The following is a 13,810-nucleotide window of genomic DNA, read 5'->3' on the forward strand; positions in this document are numbered from 1 at the left end:
TAGCGCCATCAATCAGAATATAGAGGTGGATCGGATCCTGTTGTGAGCATGGTGTGTCCTCTCATGTGTCTTAACGTTGTCTTTGGACATTGTTTGTCTGTATCACCGCTGTATGGAGAGATGGAGCCAGAGCAATGGGACGGACCATTAGACCAGGGGAAATTAATAATTTCATAAGTTTAGTTGGGAGTTGGTCTACAGAATGGAAAAGAGGAGGAAGAGGTTGGAAGCGTGTGGACTGTACTAAGGATCCCACAACAGTAATTAAAAAGTACGGGGGAGAGAAGGCTAAGGTTCTAGTCTGTAATCTGCCTCCTCACTTAATCTTTGCTCTGACACTTCCCTCGATAGCCCTTCAAGCTCCCTACTCAGTGTCCCTTATCTTTGCCCCATTCTTTGCCTATCCTCCATCCTTGGATCCGTTGTTTTCCCTACATCCTTTGTTCTCAGTTCACCATTCCTTGTGTTTTATTTCAAACTCTCTATCTATTTTGAGGTCATATTTGTAACAAGCCAAAGCTACTTGTATTAATTTTCAGCTTTCTCTTTATTTTTCTACTGTAGTATGATGGGGTTTTTTTGTCTTTGTTTTCATGTTACCAAATCAAAAGAGTATAACATGCTTGCTTAGGAGTTCTTTCATCCCAGGAGACTGTGTCCAAAACCTGAAAATCAACTCAACATAGGGTACTTGTGTACAACCCTATTCCTTAAGAAATGTGTTATAATTCATAATGTATGTTAATTTTTAATATTTCTAGAAGTCCAGAAAGTCAATAACGTGAAAGAGAGAAGCCAAGACAATGAAGATAAACATGCCAGGCAAGCTTTATTCATCAACAAAACATTGATGAAGGAGACAAGTAAGGCCTTAGGAGAAGCATTTAATATGGCCACAAATCCAGTGCCTTCAAGAAAGATATCCCATAAATGTGACTCATTTGGAACAAGCTTGAAAAGTGTTTCAGAATTAATTATTTGTAATAGAAGCCATGTAATAAAAAAGTGTGGTGATTTCAATGGATGTAGATTCCTTGATACTGTGCATGAGAAAATTCATACAGGGGACACGTCCTGTGAAAATGATCAAAAGAAGAAATCCCACTGTCATAATGATGACTTTATTCAACATCAGAAGAATTCAGATTTGCAGCTGCTTCTTGAATATAATAATTGTAGGAAAGCCTTTCATAAAAAACCAGCCTATGTTACATATATGAGAACTCACACAGGAGAGAAACCCTTTGAAAGTAATGATTACAGAAGAACCTTCATGCAAAAGTTAAAGTTTAATGCTTGTCTGAGAACCCTTAGGGAAAGGAAGTCACATGAATCCAGTAAAAATGGGAAGTCCTCATGCATGAAGTCAAATCATGCACACCAGAGAACTTGCATAGGGGAGAAACACTCTGAGTGTAATAAATTGGGGAAATCCTGTAGCAAGAAGTCAAATCTTACTCAACATCAGAGAATGCACACAGGAGGAAAACCTGATGAGTATAATGAAAGTAAAGAAGCCTTGCAGAAGTCATACCACACACAAAATGAGAGAACTCACACAGGAGAGAAAATCTGTGACTGTAATAAATGTGGGAAACCCTTCCATGAAAAGTCATGCTTTACTCAATATCAGAAAATTCACACAATAGAAAAACCCAATGAGTGTAATGAGAGTGAAAAAGCAATAAAGAAGTCACACCTCACTCAAAGTCAGAGAGTTAACACAAGAGAGAAAAGCTCTGAAGGTGGTAAATGTGAGAAAGCTTCCTGCGAGAAGTCAAAACTTGCTCAACATCAGAGAACGCACTTGGGGAAAAGAACAGATAAGTGCAATAAAAACGGGAGGATCTTAAGTAAGAAGTCACACCTCACTCAAAATCAGAGAGTTCACAAAGGAAAGAACACCTATGACAGTAATAAATGTGGAAAAAGCTTCCATAAGAAAACAGAACTTACTCAACCTCAGAGCACACACACAGGGAAAAAACCCTACGAATGTAACGAATGTGGAAAATCCTTCTTTGTGAAGTCCAACCTCACTGAACATCAGAGAACTCACACAGGAGAAAAACCATATGACTGTAACAAATGTGGAAAATCCTTCTGCCAGAAGTCAGCCCTCACGGTGCATCAGAGAACTCACACAGGAGAGAAACCATATAAATGTAATGAATGTGGGAAGACCTTTTGCGTGAAGTCAAACCTTACTCAACATCAAAGGACCCACACAGGAGAGAAACCCTATAAATGTAATGAATGCTGGAGATCTTTCTGTGTGAAATCCAACCTCGTTGTGCATCAGAGAACTCATACAGGAGAGAAACCCTACAAATGTCCGGAATGTGGGAAAACTTTCTATGAAAAGTCAGCACTCACAAAACACCAGAGGATTCACACAGGGGAAAAACCCTATGAATGTGATGAATGTAGAAAAACCTTCAGCCAGAGGTCAGCCCTCACCAAACATCAAAGAAAAACACACAAGAAGAAAGCTCCCATCAACGCTCTCTCCGTGCAGAATCCTGCATCTCCAACTCAGACTCATTGAACATCAGCAAAATTGCAGAGCAGAAACGCTAAGATGTCAACCCTTGCAGGACAGTCTTTATCAATAGGTCATAGCTAATTGGAATTAGCAGATTAATACGGGAGTGAAACCCTATGAATGCTTTGAATGCGTGAAAGCTTTCAACAAGTATTCAAAGATATTGAGGGGGAGTATGTCATTTTAAGGAATATGGATTAAAATGTTCTTGTAGAAATATTATTTAACTAGAAGTCATATGTCAGATGTGACACCAAACTTATTACAGAAAAGGTAACAAAATATTTTGTTCTTAGAATGTGAAATGTGGCGCTTTTGTAAAAGCATGAATAATTTATGTCATTGACACAACAGCATTAAAGACATGTGAAAAGTCAGAGGCATACTGGGCTACATATAGGTGTATAGTACATGATTGTGCTATATGACATGAATAATGTGTATGTTGGATTTGCATAGGGGAACCCACCACTGTCTCTGCATCTCAACAATAAGTGAAAATCGAGCAATCAAATAACTTGTGGCCCAACAATCCCACTTCTAGACACATACCCTAAAACAATAGTTCTCAAGTGGACATCCTAAAAGGTATTTGAAAATATTGGGATGGTTTGGTTGTCACTATGACTGAGGGTACTACTAGCTTTTAGTAGGTCAGAGGTCTAAAGATGCTAAACACCCTGAAACGTGTTAGTGAAAGGACAGGATGAAGAGGCTCATCCAGAATGCCATTTACTCCCTCACAGAAAAACACTGCCCTAGGAAAAATTGCACATCTGTCACCACACATTACAAGAATGTTCATTGCAATGCTTTATGTAATATTATTAAAAAAACAAACAGCAACATATGCCCATTAATGATAGACTAGGTAAATAAATGTTGGTATGATCATACAGTGGGAATAATATGTACCAATAAAAAGGAGTAACCTCAGTAAAACACATCAAGATGATATCTTAAAACAATAATGTTGAATTAAAAAATATAGATACCATGTTATTGCAGTTATGTAAAGTTTAAAAACAGAATTCAGCAGTACATTATTTAGGGTACACATACAATAAGTAAAACCACAAAGGAAAAAAGGGGATGATTAACACAAAATTGAGAGTAGCAATTACATTTGTGGAAGAAGAAGGGGCTGACATTTAAGGAGAGAGTAAGCTCAATGTTTCTTAAATGGATCATGAGTACATAGGTATTGCTTTTAATGTTTTTATATATGCATATACATATATACACATGAGCATATATTTCTGTTCATAAACTTTAATTTTCAAGAAACAGGCTTGAAATAATTGCATTTGAATGTTAGCAAAAGTGATGTTTTGGTGTAAGGATCATAGTTAAGATTCTTTTTCTTTCATTTATTTTTCTATATCCAAAAATCTCTGTAATGACTTTTCAGGTACCTACACCACTTGTCATTTGGGCCTACCCTTCTTGATTGTATTTTTTCCTTTGTTCACTAGTAAAATTTCTCCTAAATTTTTAAAAAATAATATGAACATTGACTAAAATAGGAAAAGTAAAGAAAGTGAAAAAGAAACAAAATCAAAATACAGTAAACAAATAAAAATGAAAAAATAATCGATTACCACAGATAAAAGAAACAAGGTGAATTCACACATCAAAGGCAGAGTTTAATAGTTGGTTAAAAAAACTAAATCCAACTATGTGTGGTTTGCCCCCCAAAAAAGCATCTAAAACCAGGTGACAAAGAAAGTTTGAAAGTTAAGGGAGAGGCAAAACTATGTGCGTTTGTTTTAACATTCATCCACTAAAGAGTAACTACATAAGGGTAAATCCTGTGATTATACCATTTAACCCAACTGTGCTCTTAATTGTTAGGTTCTTCAGCCTCTTCTCAAAAATGATCTTGTAGGGAAATATTGATATGAAAATATGTTCCAGCTATACTTCTTTTCTGTCTTAAACTAATGCTTTTAATCCTTATAGTCAGAGAATCCACAGGATTCTGGAAAGGGCAGAGAAGAAAAAAGGCTTTCAGGCAAGTGTGTCTTTTTGATTGATGGTTCCCCCTTGCTTGTCATTTCTAGGGAGAAACTTTTTAGTATGCCTTGTTTTGACTTTATGTGGAATGATGAGCAGGGCACTGATAATGGGGCAACTTCTAATCTTGACATTGCCTCTAGCCCAATTTTATTAATTTTCAAAATAAAGAAGCAAATTTAAATAATACTATTGTCTTAGTCTGTTCCGGCTGCTGTAACAATACAATAGAACCTTATTTCTCACAGTTCTAGAGGCTGGCAAGTCCAAGATCATGGTGCCAGCATATTTAGTGTCTGCTGAGGACTCACTTCCTGATGCATAGACTTCTGTCTTCTTGCTCCTGGAGAAAGGGGTGAGGGAGGGTCATTTTCATAGGGCATTAATCCTATTCATGAGGGAATCCACCCACATGACCTAATCATCTCCCAAAGGCCCACCTCCTAATACCATCACATTGAGGGTTCGAATTTGAACATGAATTTTGGAGGGACATTCAGTCCATAACAATTATAATGTTTTTCCGATATTACTCTTCTGAACTTTGTATGTCAGATTACAGGGCAATTGGCATATCATTAAAGGCCAAAGGTGACGATCTGGAAAGAATGAGGGAAAAAGAAAGAAAGCATAATGTATATCTTTAGAGAGGATTAGAGATTTAATTTTCTCACCTGGATGTGATGACACCCTCCTGCCTAGATTGTGCCCTTGCAGACACCCAATAATAGGACTTTTCTTGTGAATTCTGTCTCCTGCCAGTTCATTCAGCTCAGTTCACTTCTCTGAAAGTTGTCCTAAATCTTCCATTGTCACACAGTCTTGACTGTCTCTGCAGAGCATAACACTGTGCAAATTTTGCACACTCTGAACAGGAGGATCAAGAGTTGCTTCCAGCCCAGGCCCCTGGAATAGGATCTTGTTACACAGCAAGTAATGAAGGAAGGGTATACATGCCACATCACATTTACTATTTGAAACAGGACTGTGAGGTAAGTTCTCTTTCCGTGCCCATTTTAAAGATGAGGAAAACAAGGCTTACAAATGTCCCTTAAAATTACTGGAGTTATAGGGAAACCAAGTAGCAAACCCTGGCGTTGAACCCAGGTCTCTCTGGCTCCCACGTTAGTTCTGCAGAGAGATCTTTTTAACCCACTTTACTTCCAGTTTGATTCACTCCTGCTTTCTTTTAATTCATGTTTTCCTTATATCTTTTTTCTTGCTTTTACTTTTAACCTGCCCACATAACTTTATTTAAAACGAGTTTCTTATTGGCAGTGGATAGTGTGGTCATGATTAGCCACACTGTCAATCTCTGTCTTTTACGGGTATATTTAGACCATTTATATTTAATGTAATTATTTACATGTTAGAGCCTAACTCTGCCACTTTGTTTCTGTTTGTTTTCACCTCTCTGTTTTCTTTGTCATGCTTTCCTGTGGGTTAGTTGAATATTTTTAGAATCCTATTTTTATAGTGTTTTTGAAGGTATCTCTTTTTATAGCTTTTTAAATGTTATATTTTCGTAACTTATCAAAGTCTATAATTTAAAACTCTCAAAAAGAAAATTTCTAGGCCCAGCTCATTTCACTGGAACACTCTACCAAAAGTTTAAAGAAGAAAAAACACCAATTCTACACACTTCCAGAAAACTAAACAAAACACTTCCTAATTCATATTATAAAGCTAGTATTCGCTGATACCAAAATCAAAAGGTTTCAAAAATACAGTACAAAAAGAAAAATACAGGCTGATGATATTCCTTATGAATATAGACATACAAATGCTTAACAAAACCTTAGCAAATAGGATTATTAACCATATGAAAAGACATGAATATGTGAAAAGAATTATATACCATGAGGTTTATTGCAAGGATGCAAGGATGGCTCAGTATTTGAAATCAGTCAGTGTAATCTATATTAACAAACTAAAGAAGAAATGATCTTTGGTTGATATCACATGACCATATCAACCAATAAAGAAAAAATATTTGACCAAAGTATTTGAAATTCATCACAAAAACTCTCAGAAAAATAGGAATAGAAGGGAACTTGATAAAGGGCATCTATAAAAACCTACAGCTGACATACTTTACGGTGAAAGACTGGATGCTTATCACTAAGATCGGGAACAAGGAAAGGATATCTGCTCTCACCACTCGTATCCAATATAGTGCTGAAAGTTCTAAACTGCAGTAAGGCAAGAAAAGGAAATGAAAAACATACACATCAGAAAAGAAGGAATAAAATAGTCCTTATTTGCAGGTGACATAATTGCCTCAGTAGAAAATCCCAGGGAATCTACAACAAAACAAAAATCCAGAAAAACCTACCAGAATTAATAAGTGAGTTCAACAAGTTCATCGGTACAAGGTAAACATACAAAACTCAATTGTATTTCTATATGCCGGCAATGAACATGTGGACACCAAAATTTAAAATACAACACCGTTTTAAATTGCTCAAAAATTATGTAGTTAGATGTAAATCTAACAAAACATGTGCAGAAAGTGTATGCTGAAAACTACAAAATACTAATCGAAGATCTAGAGAAATGGATTAACATACCTTGTTCATGGATTGCAAAACTCAACACAATAAAAATGTTAATTCTGCTCATATTGATATGTAGGCTTGATTCAATTCCTGTCATATTCCTGCAGGAATTTTTTTTGTAGATATAGGCAAGATTATTCTAAAGTTTATATGAAAAGAGACAGGAACTAGAATAGCTAAAATGATTTTGAAAAGGAATAAAATGGAAGGATCAGTCTGCTGATTTGAAGATGTGTTATAAAACTACGGCAATCAAGACTGTGTAGTATTGTTAGGTGGATAGACACATGATCAAAGGCACATAATAGAGAACCCAGAAACAGACTTATACAAACAGACTTGTACCTTTTACAAAGGTACAAGAGCAATTCATTGGAGGAAGGACATACTTTTCAACAAATGATGCTGGAGCATTGTACATCTATAGGTGAATAAATGAACCTCGACCTCCAGAGGAGACGAGTATGGGCTTTAGCTTCGGACAGACCTGACTTTGAATGCCAGCTTTGCGACTTCCCACTGTGTGGTTCTCACTCGGTTGTTAAACCTCAAACCCAAGCCTAGTGCTCACCAATGATGCATGGATGCTGGAAAAAGAGCCGGTAAATGAATGGGTTACATTTAATTTACTGAAGTAGTTTCAGCAAATGGCCACCAGAGGGCTCTAGTCACACATGAAAGACCACCACTCCTCTGCTCTAAAAGCTGCCCGCCTTTCAAACCCACCTCTCATTTCAGTCACCCATTTTCATTAACCCACATTAATGCATAGTGCTGGGGAAACATTTTTCACAGTTATGTGTCACTACGTTTCCGTCAAAGAATAAAATCACATCGCTTTAATTATACTGCTTTTTCCTTGCCTGCTTCAAGTTTTTCTTTTTGAGTCTTGCATTCTCAATAGGGGCAGTATTGCCCCCAAGGGGGTGAAAATTGGTTCTTGGGGCCTGAAAATAATCTTAGATATTACAGTGGTTTGTGGCCCTCAGAACTGTAGTACATAAACATATAGTATATCTGTGGTATTCAATTTTTATGTGGAAGGGAACAATTAGGAAATAAATACCTAAAAAGCCGCCTTGGGGAGGGCACTGTCACTTAAAACCTTGAGCTGCAGTGTTCTAATCATCCCCACAAGTTTCCCTGTGCCCTTTCATATTATTCCCTCCTTCCTGTTTCCTGCCCCTCCCACCCCAAGCAACCTCTCATCTGCTTTGAGTCACTAGAGATTAATTTGCATTTTTTTCTAGAGAGTGTTATATCAGTGGAATCAAACACTATGTACTCTCTTTTCTGACTTCTTTCACTCAGCATATTATTTTGAGACTCATTCGTGGTGTTGGATGTATTAATAATCCATTCCTTTTTATTACTGAGTAGTATTCCATTGTAAAGATATACCATGATTTGTTCATTCATTCGCTCGTTAATGGATGTTGGGTCGTGTCTAGTTTGAGGCTATCATGAATAAAGCTGTTATAAGTATTCATGTGCAAGTCTTTGTATGAACATATGTTTTCGGTTGAGTAAATACCTAGGAGTAAAATTACTGGGTTGTATGGCAAGTGTACGTCCCCTTTATAACAAACGGGCTGGTTAAAGTCCCTTAAGCAATGGGACCCCTTTCCATGCCTCTGGGAGAGGCCACCTTCAGTGATTCAAAAGGCGTCTTTCCTGGGGACACCTCTTAAGTGATGCTGGATATCCACACCCACCCTTTGGAGAGTAGGGAGTCGATGACCACTTCCAGATTTTCTGCAACCTCTGTCTTGAGAAAACACACATGTGCACATGTAATCTCTAGCATGGCACAGTACACCTGCTATAGAACAAAAATATGGAAAATACAGCAAACTCTAAAGAAGAAAATTAAAACCATCCACAATACTGCCATACCACTGAGAGGTAAGTATGGCTAACAGTCTGCTGTGTTTTCTTCTAGTCTTTTTCCTATGCATGTTATACCTAGAAACATGTGACCCTGTGTCTCCTCCACTAAGATACCTATTGTTCACAGTTTAACCTTCCTGATCAGGTGGTTGGCCACGCCTCAAAAAGTCACAATCGGTCCCTCCAGACTGGAGCCAGTTTTCAGATTACAAACACACTGACTGAGGAGAGGCTGGCTCCCTAGAAGGACTCTGAAAGACCATGACAGAGAATCATATGCTGGGCAAAGGAGAACACACAAGCATTTAAAGAACTATTGGCACAGGACCCGAGTTGGCATTGATACCCAGAGACCCAAAACATCCTCATCATGACCTCCGATTTAATTGAGGGCATATGAAGGGCATAAACTCCTGGCCCAAGTCTGGCTTACAGTGAGTCTGCTAGGCCCACTGACCTACGCCATGGTCACTTCTCCGGTCCCAATTGGGATAGACATCATATTGGTAATTGGCACGACTCCCACGTTGATCCCTTGACCTGTAGGGTATGAGCCATCAGAGTGAGAAAGGCCAGTGGAAACCTCTGAAACAGGACCCCCTGGACCCGGCCAAGAGAAAAAAATAAAAATAACATCACATCCCAGGAGAAATGGCAGAAACTAGTGCCACCCTTAACCTAAATGATGCAGTCCCTGTCATACCCTCTTTAATTCATCAGTCTGGCCCCTGCAAAAACCAGACATACCTTCGAGGATGCCAGTGGACTACTGCAAACGCAACCAAACAGTAGCCTCAATGCAGCTGCTGTGCCACATGTGGTATCTTTGCAGGGTAGATTAGCACAGTGCTGGGTGCGGGCGTGCAGCAACTGGTCTGGCTAATGTGTTCTTTTCCATCCCTGTCAGAAAGCGCGTCAGAAGCAGTTCCCATCCAGGTGGATGGGCAGTAGTATACATGCACGGTCTTGCCCCCGGGACCGTGTTAACTCTTCAGCCCTCTTTCGTGATAATATTCTGAAGAGCCCCGGGCTGGCTGGACATTCACAGGACGTCACACTGATCCCTTCTGTTGATGACATATGCTGATTGCACTGGGTGAATGTGGAGGCTTTGCTAAGACACAAGCACTCCAGAGGGTGAGATCACTCTTCAAAGGTGAAGAATCTGCCAAGTAAGTAACATTCTCAGGAAGCCTGCTGGAACAACCCCTCCAGGGTCAGGGGAAAACTATTGCATCTTTCATCTCCTGCCACAAACAAGGAAGCACCATGTTGAGTAGACTCCTTTGGGTTCTTAGGGCAGCATATTCCAAACCTGGGAATACCTCACAGATCCAAATACTGGGTGAAATGAAGGCACCATCTTTGAGTTGGGCCCAGAGCAGGAAAGTGTTCTACAGCAGCTTTAAGCTGCATTGCAAGTGGCCCCAAAACTTGGGCCATATGACCTAGCAGGCCCTATGGGTTAGAGATATTGATGGTGGGAAAACACACTGCTGAGTGGAGTTTTTGGCAAGTCTCAATGGGGAACCCACAATTCCGATCCCTGGGATTCTGGAACCAGGCCATGTCAGCTGCAGCAGAGAATTACACACCTTTCAATAAATAGCTCCTGGCAGGCTGCTTGGCCCCGGGTGGGGATGGAGCACTTGACCATGGGAGACCCAGTGACTGTAAAGCCAGAACTATCCACAAGGAGTTGGATTCTGTTAGATCAACCAAGTCATCAGATCGGGTGGGCCCAGAAATGTACCAGGACGGAAGTGGTACATCCAGACAGCAGAGGAAGACCAGATGGCCCAAGTAAGCTGCATGAGCAAGCAACAGACTCCAATCCCCCTGTTGCCTCTCCTTCTGCTTATACCTATGGCTGAATGGAGTGAGAGATGGGTCCCTCAGGACCTGTCAACAGGAGAAAGACTGAGCTTGGTACACAGAGAAGTTGCCCAATTTTGATGGTAAGTGGACAGGTGCAGGCATCATGACCTCATATTGAGAATGGCATGGTCACCAGGGAGGGCTCAGATCCCTTAGAGATGAGGGTCGGGGACACTCCACCAGGTAACCCACTGTGTCCAGCAGAGGTGTTAAGGGTAAGGGGAATCTAGAATGGACAGTAGAGAGCAGAGAGTTTCTGAGCGGCTGTCCCAGCTCTGCACCACTTACCTACCTACCTCTTGTTACACAAGGAAAAATAAATTTCCTATTTGTTTAAACCACTGTAATTCAGGTTTCTGTTACATACAACCCTGACTGATACAGTATTCCCAACAATAGCATATGCTGAGGTTTTGTTCTTTAATTCTATTTAGCAGACTTTGGGTGTTAATAGGACAATTCAGCCCATGTGAGATTGGTGTAAAAATCATAGACTTTATTTTATTCCTTCCATTTCAATTCAGTCTTACTATTTATTTTCTTTGTTATTTCTCTCTTCTTTTTTCTTCTTTTTGCTATCTTGAAAACATAGCCATTTATTATCTTTTTTCTTTCGGATTTTGGTGTTCTGTATAGAATGGTATTTACTTTTCTTATCATTCAGAATAAAATGCATAATCACAATGATAGAATCTCCCATTACATGAAAAAATGCCATCTATTTCTCCACATTAAGATGACCCATTTATAATACTCTCCCAAGCCCCAAAGAGATGTAAATGCTTTTATTCTCCATCTGTCCCTCCCCAAATACCAACCTGAGATCCTTCAGTGCTCATAGTCCCATATTATTATTCCTCTTTCCCTCCAGATTTCTGTTTTTCTCAGAAGTCTGTGGACATTATTACATCATCATTTGCTTCCAGCGTTGCAGATGCAAAATCATTGTTTGCATCCAGTGATACCGAATATAACTCCAATGCCAGTTTCGTGGTTTTTCTTTGTAAGTGACTTATTTTCCCTCTCTGGAAGCTGGAAAGCTTCATATATATACTGGGAGTTCAGTCCTTTTTTCCAGGACATGGCTAAAGGTGAGTATTGTATTTTGTAAATTCAGTTTGGAATTCGGTGAGCCCTTCAAATTTTCAGATCAAGTCTTTATTGGAAAAATGTCAGGGAATTGTTCCCCCATTATTTTGTTTAATTATTGCCTGTCTTCCATTTCCTCCATGTCATGAATTGCCATTATTCCAATAATAATAATAATAATTCCAATATTGAATAATTCAAATACAGAGGGTGCCAAAAAGAATGTATACATATTTTTAAGAAATGAAAACTGCATTAAATTTGTAATACTCAGCATATACCAACAACAAAAGATGAATACAAGTCACGTTTGACTTGTGCAATTACAAGAGGTGCTCAAAGTGGTTCCCATCAGCGTCCAGACACTTCAATTATGGTGAACTGCTTGAGTAACGTTGACCAAAGTGTCCACTTGTGTACATTTTTTGGCACCCCCAGTATGTAAATATTTGGTCACCTGCATCATTCCCTTGAACCTCTCATGATTGCATTCTCTTTGAATTTTTGATTTACGTTTTGTTTTATTTTTCCATTTGGTATTTCAGGACAGGTTTCAACAGTGACCACTCTCCCTTGATTCGTCTCCTGAGAGTTTTAATCCCAACATGAGATTTTCCTTCAATTCAGAACGTGTGTGTGTGTGTGTGTGTGTGTGTGTTATGTAGTGAGTGTGAGTGTGTGCACACTGCATTTGTAGCCCCTGAGGTGTTGTATTCACCATCAATTTCTGTTCAGATTGTCCTCTCTGTTTTCTGGGTTCGCCAGTTCTTTCTCTTTCTCGCTTCTAGGTCCTCATAGGCATGTCGGTATTTTCCTTTGCTGGCTCACTGGGGCACACGTTCAGCTGCTGGGGATCCACAGCAGGGTCAGTTTCTCGAGTAATGGACAGCCCCTCAGTCTTTGTGCGTCTGCGTCCGCGGTGATCCAGCTGGTAAGTTGTTGGTCCCAGAAGGATGCCTTCTGCTCTCTATTCTCCTCAGCTGCCATTTTCTCAGGGAAGAGAGAATTCAACACACGTGGTTACTTCTCACAGTTTTGTGAGTGGCAGAGCAATGAGCCCAAAGAAACCTCATGTGGACAGGTGCAGGCCCTCCCTCAGGAGGTCCTTGGCTTTCCATAGATCTAGTGCGCCCAGATTTCACTGCTCTTCTGACCATCACCCCTGGGTCCTGTGCTCTCTCTGGACCTCGAGTCAGAAAGTTTCTCTGCCAACTCCCTTCTTCTGGGTGCCAGGGATGTACTAGATCTTGCTTTTGCCCCAAACCTCAGAAGCTGCTTGCCTCAAAAAAGGTTCAGTAGTTGGTTTTAAATTGAAGGATGAGGGCAGCAAGGATGTATTCAAGCAACAGAATTCCCCAGAATTCTGAGAGGAAATTTTACCATATTCCAAAATGCAAAAATTACATAGGCCATTTCACAGACCACAATGCAATAAAACTAGAAATCATCAACCAGAATTGCCAAACGAACAAACAAACAAAAACCTCATTGCCAACAAAACTCCTACAGACACAAATATCCAAAAGTCACTGTTTTAACTATATATCAAGTTAAAGAGAAAATCTAAATATAAATTATTTCTAGTGACTAACGATGAGAACACAAAATGTAAAAATCAATGAGATGTGACCAAAGGAAAATTCAAAGGAAGACATACAGATTTAAATAACTGTATTAGAAAAACAAACAAAAAGATTAAAATTAATGAAGAGGTCCCAGGTAAAAATAGCAGATTGGACATTCAAGTTTAATTTTGCTCCCACTGAGATACCTATTAAAAATAGAATAAAGGGATTCTGTTTTCACCTTTGTATTGTGTACAAATTTAAATCCC

General features: G+C 39.3%; 1 protein-coding gene across 7 annotated transcripts in view; it reads left to right on the forward strand.

Moving 5' to 3' along the window:
- The window catches only part of ZNF334 (zinc finger protein 334), a 52,964-nt gene extending 43,201 nt beyond the window's left edge, over positions 1-9,763 (forward strand). For 6 of the 7 annotated variants that reach the window (XM_074317303.1, XM_074317306.1, XM_074317304.1 and 3 more), the window contains one exon: positions 762-9,763. In XM_074317303.1, coding sequence (XP_074173404.1) covers positions 762-2,548 — 1,787 coding nt within the window. In that variant the 3' untranslated portion in view covers positions 2,549-9,763. The remainder of the gene's footprint in view (positions 1-761) is intronic. The other variant, XM_074317308.1, reaches the window with a different exon arrangement.
- The last annotated feature ends 4,047 nt before the right edge of the window (positions 9,764-13,810 follow it).

The sequence above is a fragment of the Rhinolophus sinicus genome, linkage group LG13 (genome assembly GCF_036562045.2).
Source record: "Rhinolophus sinicus isolate RSC01 linkage group LG13, ASM3656204v1, whole genome shotgun sequence".
Classification (NCBI taxonomy): Eukaryota; Metazoa; Chordata; class Mammalia; order Chiroptera; family Rhinolophidae; genus Rhinolophus; species Rhinolophus sinicus.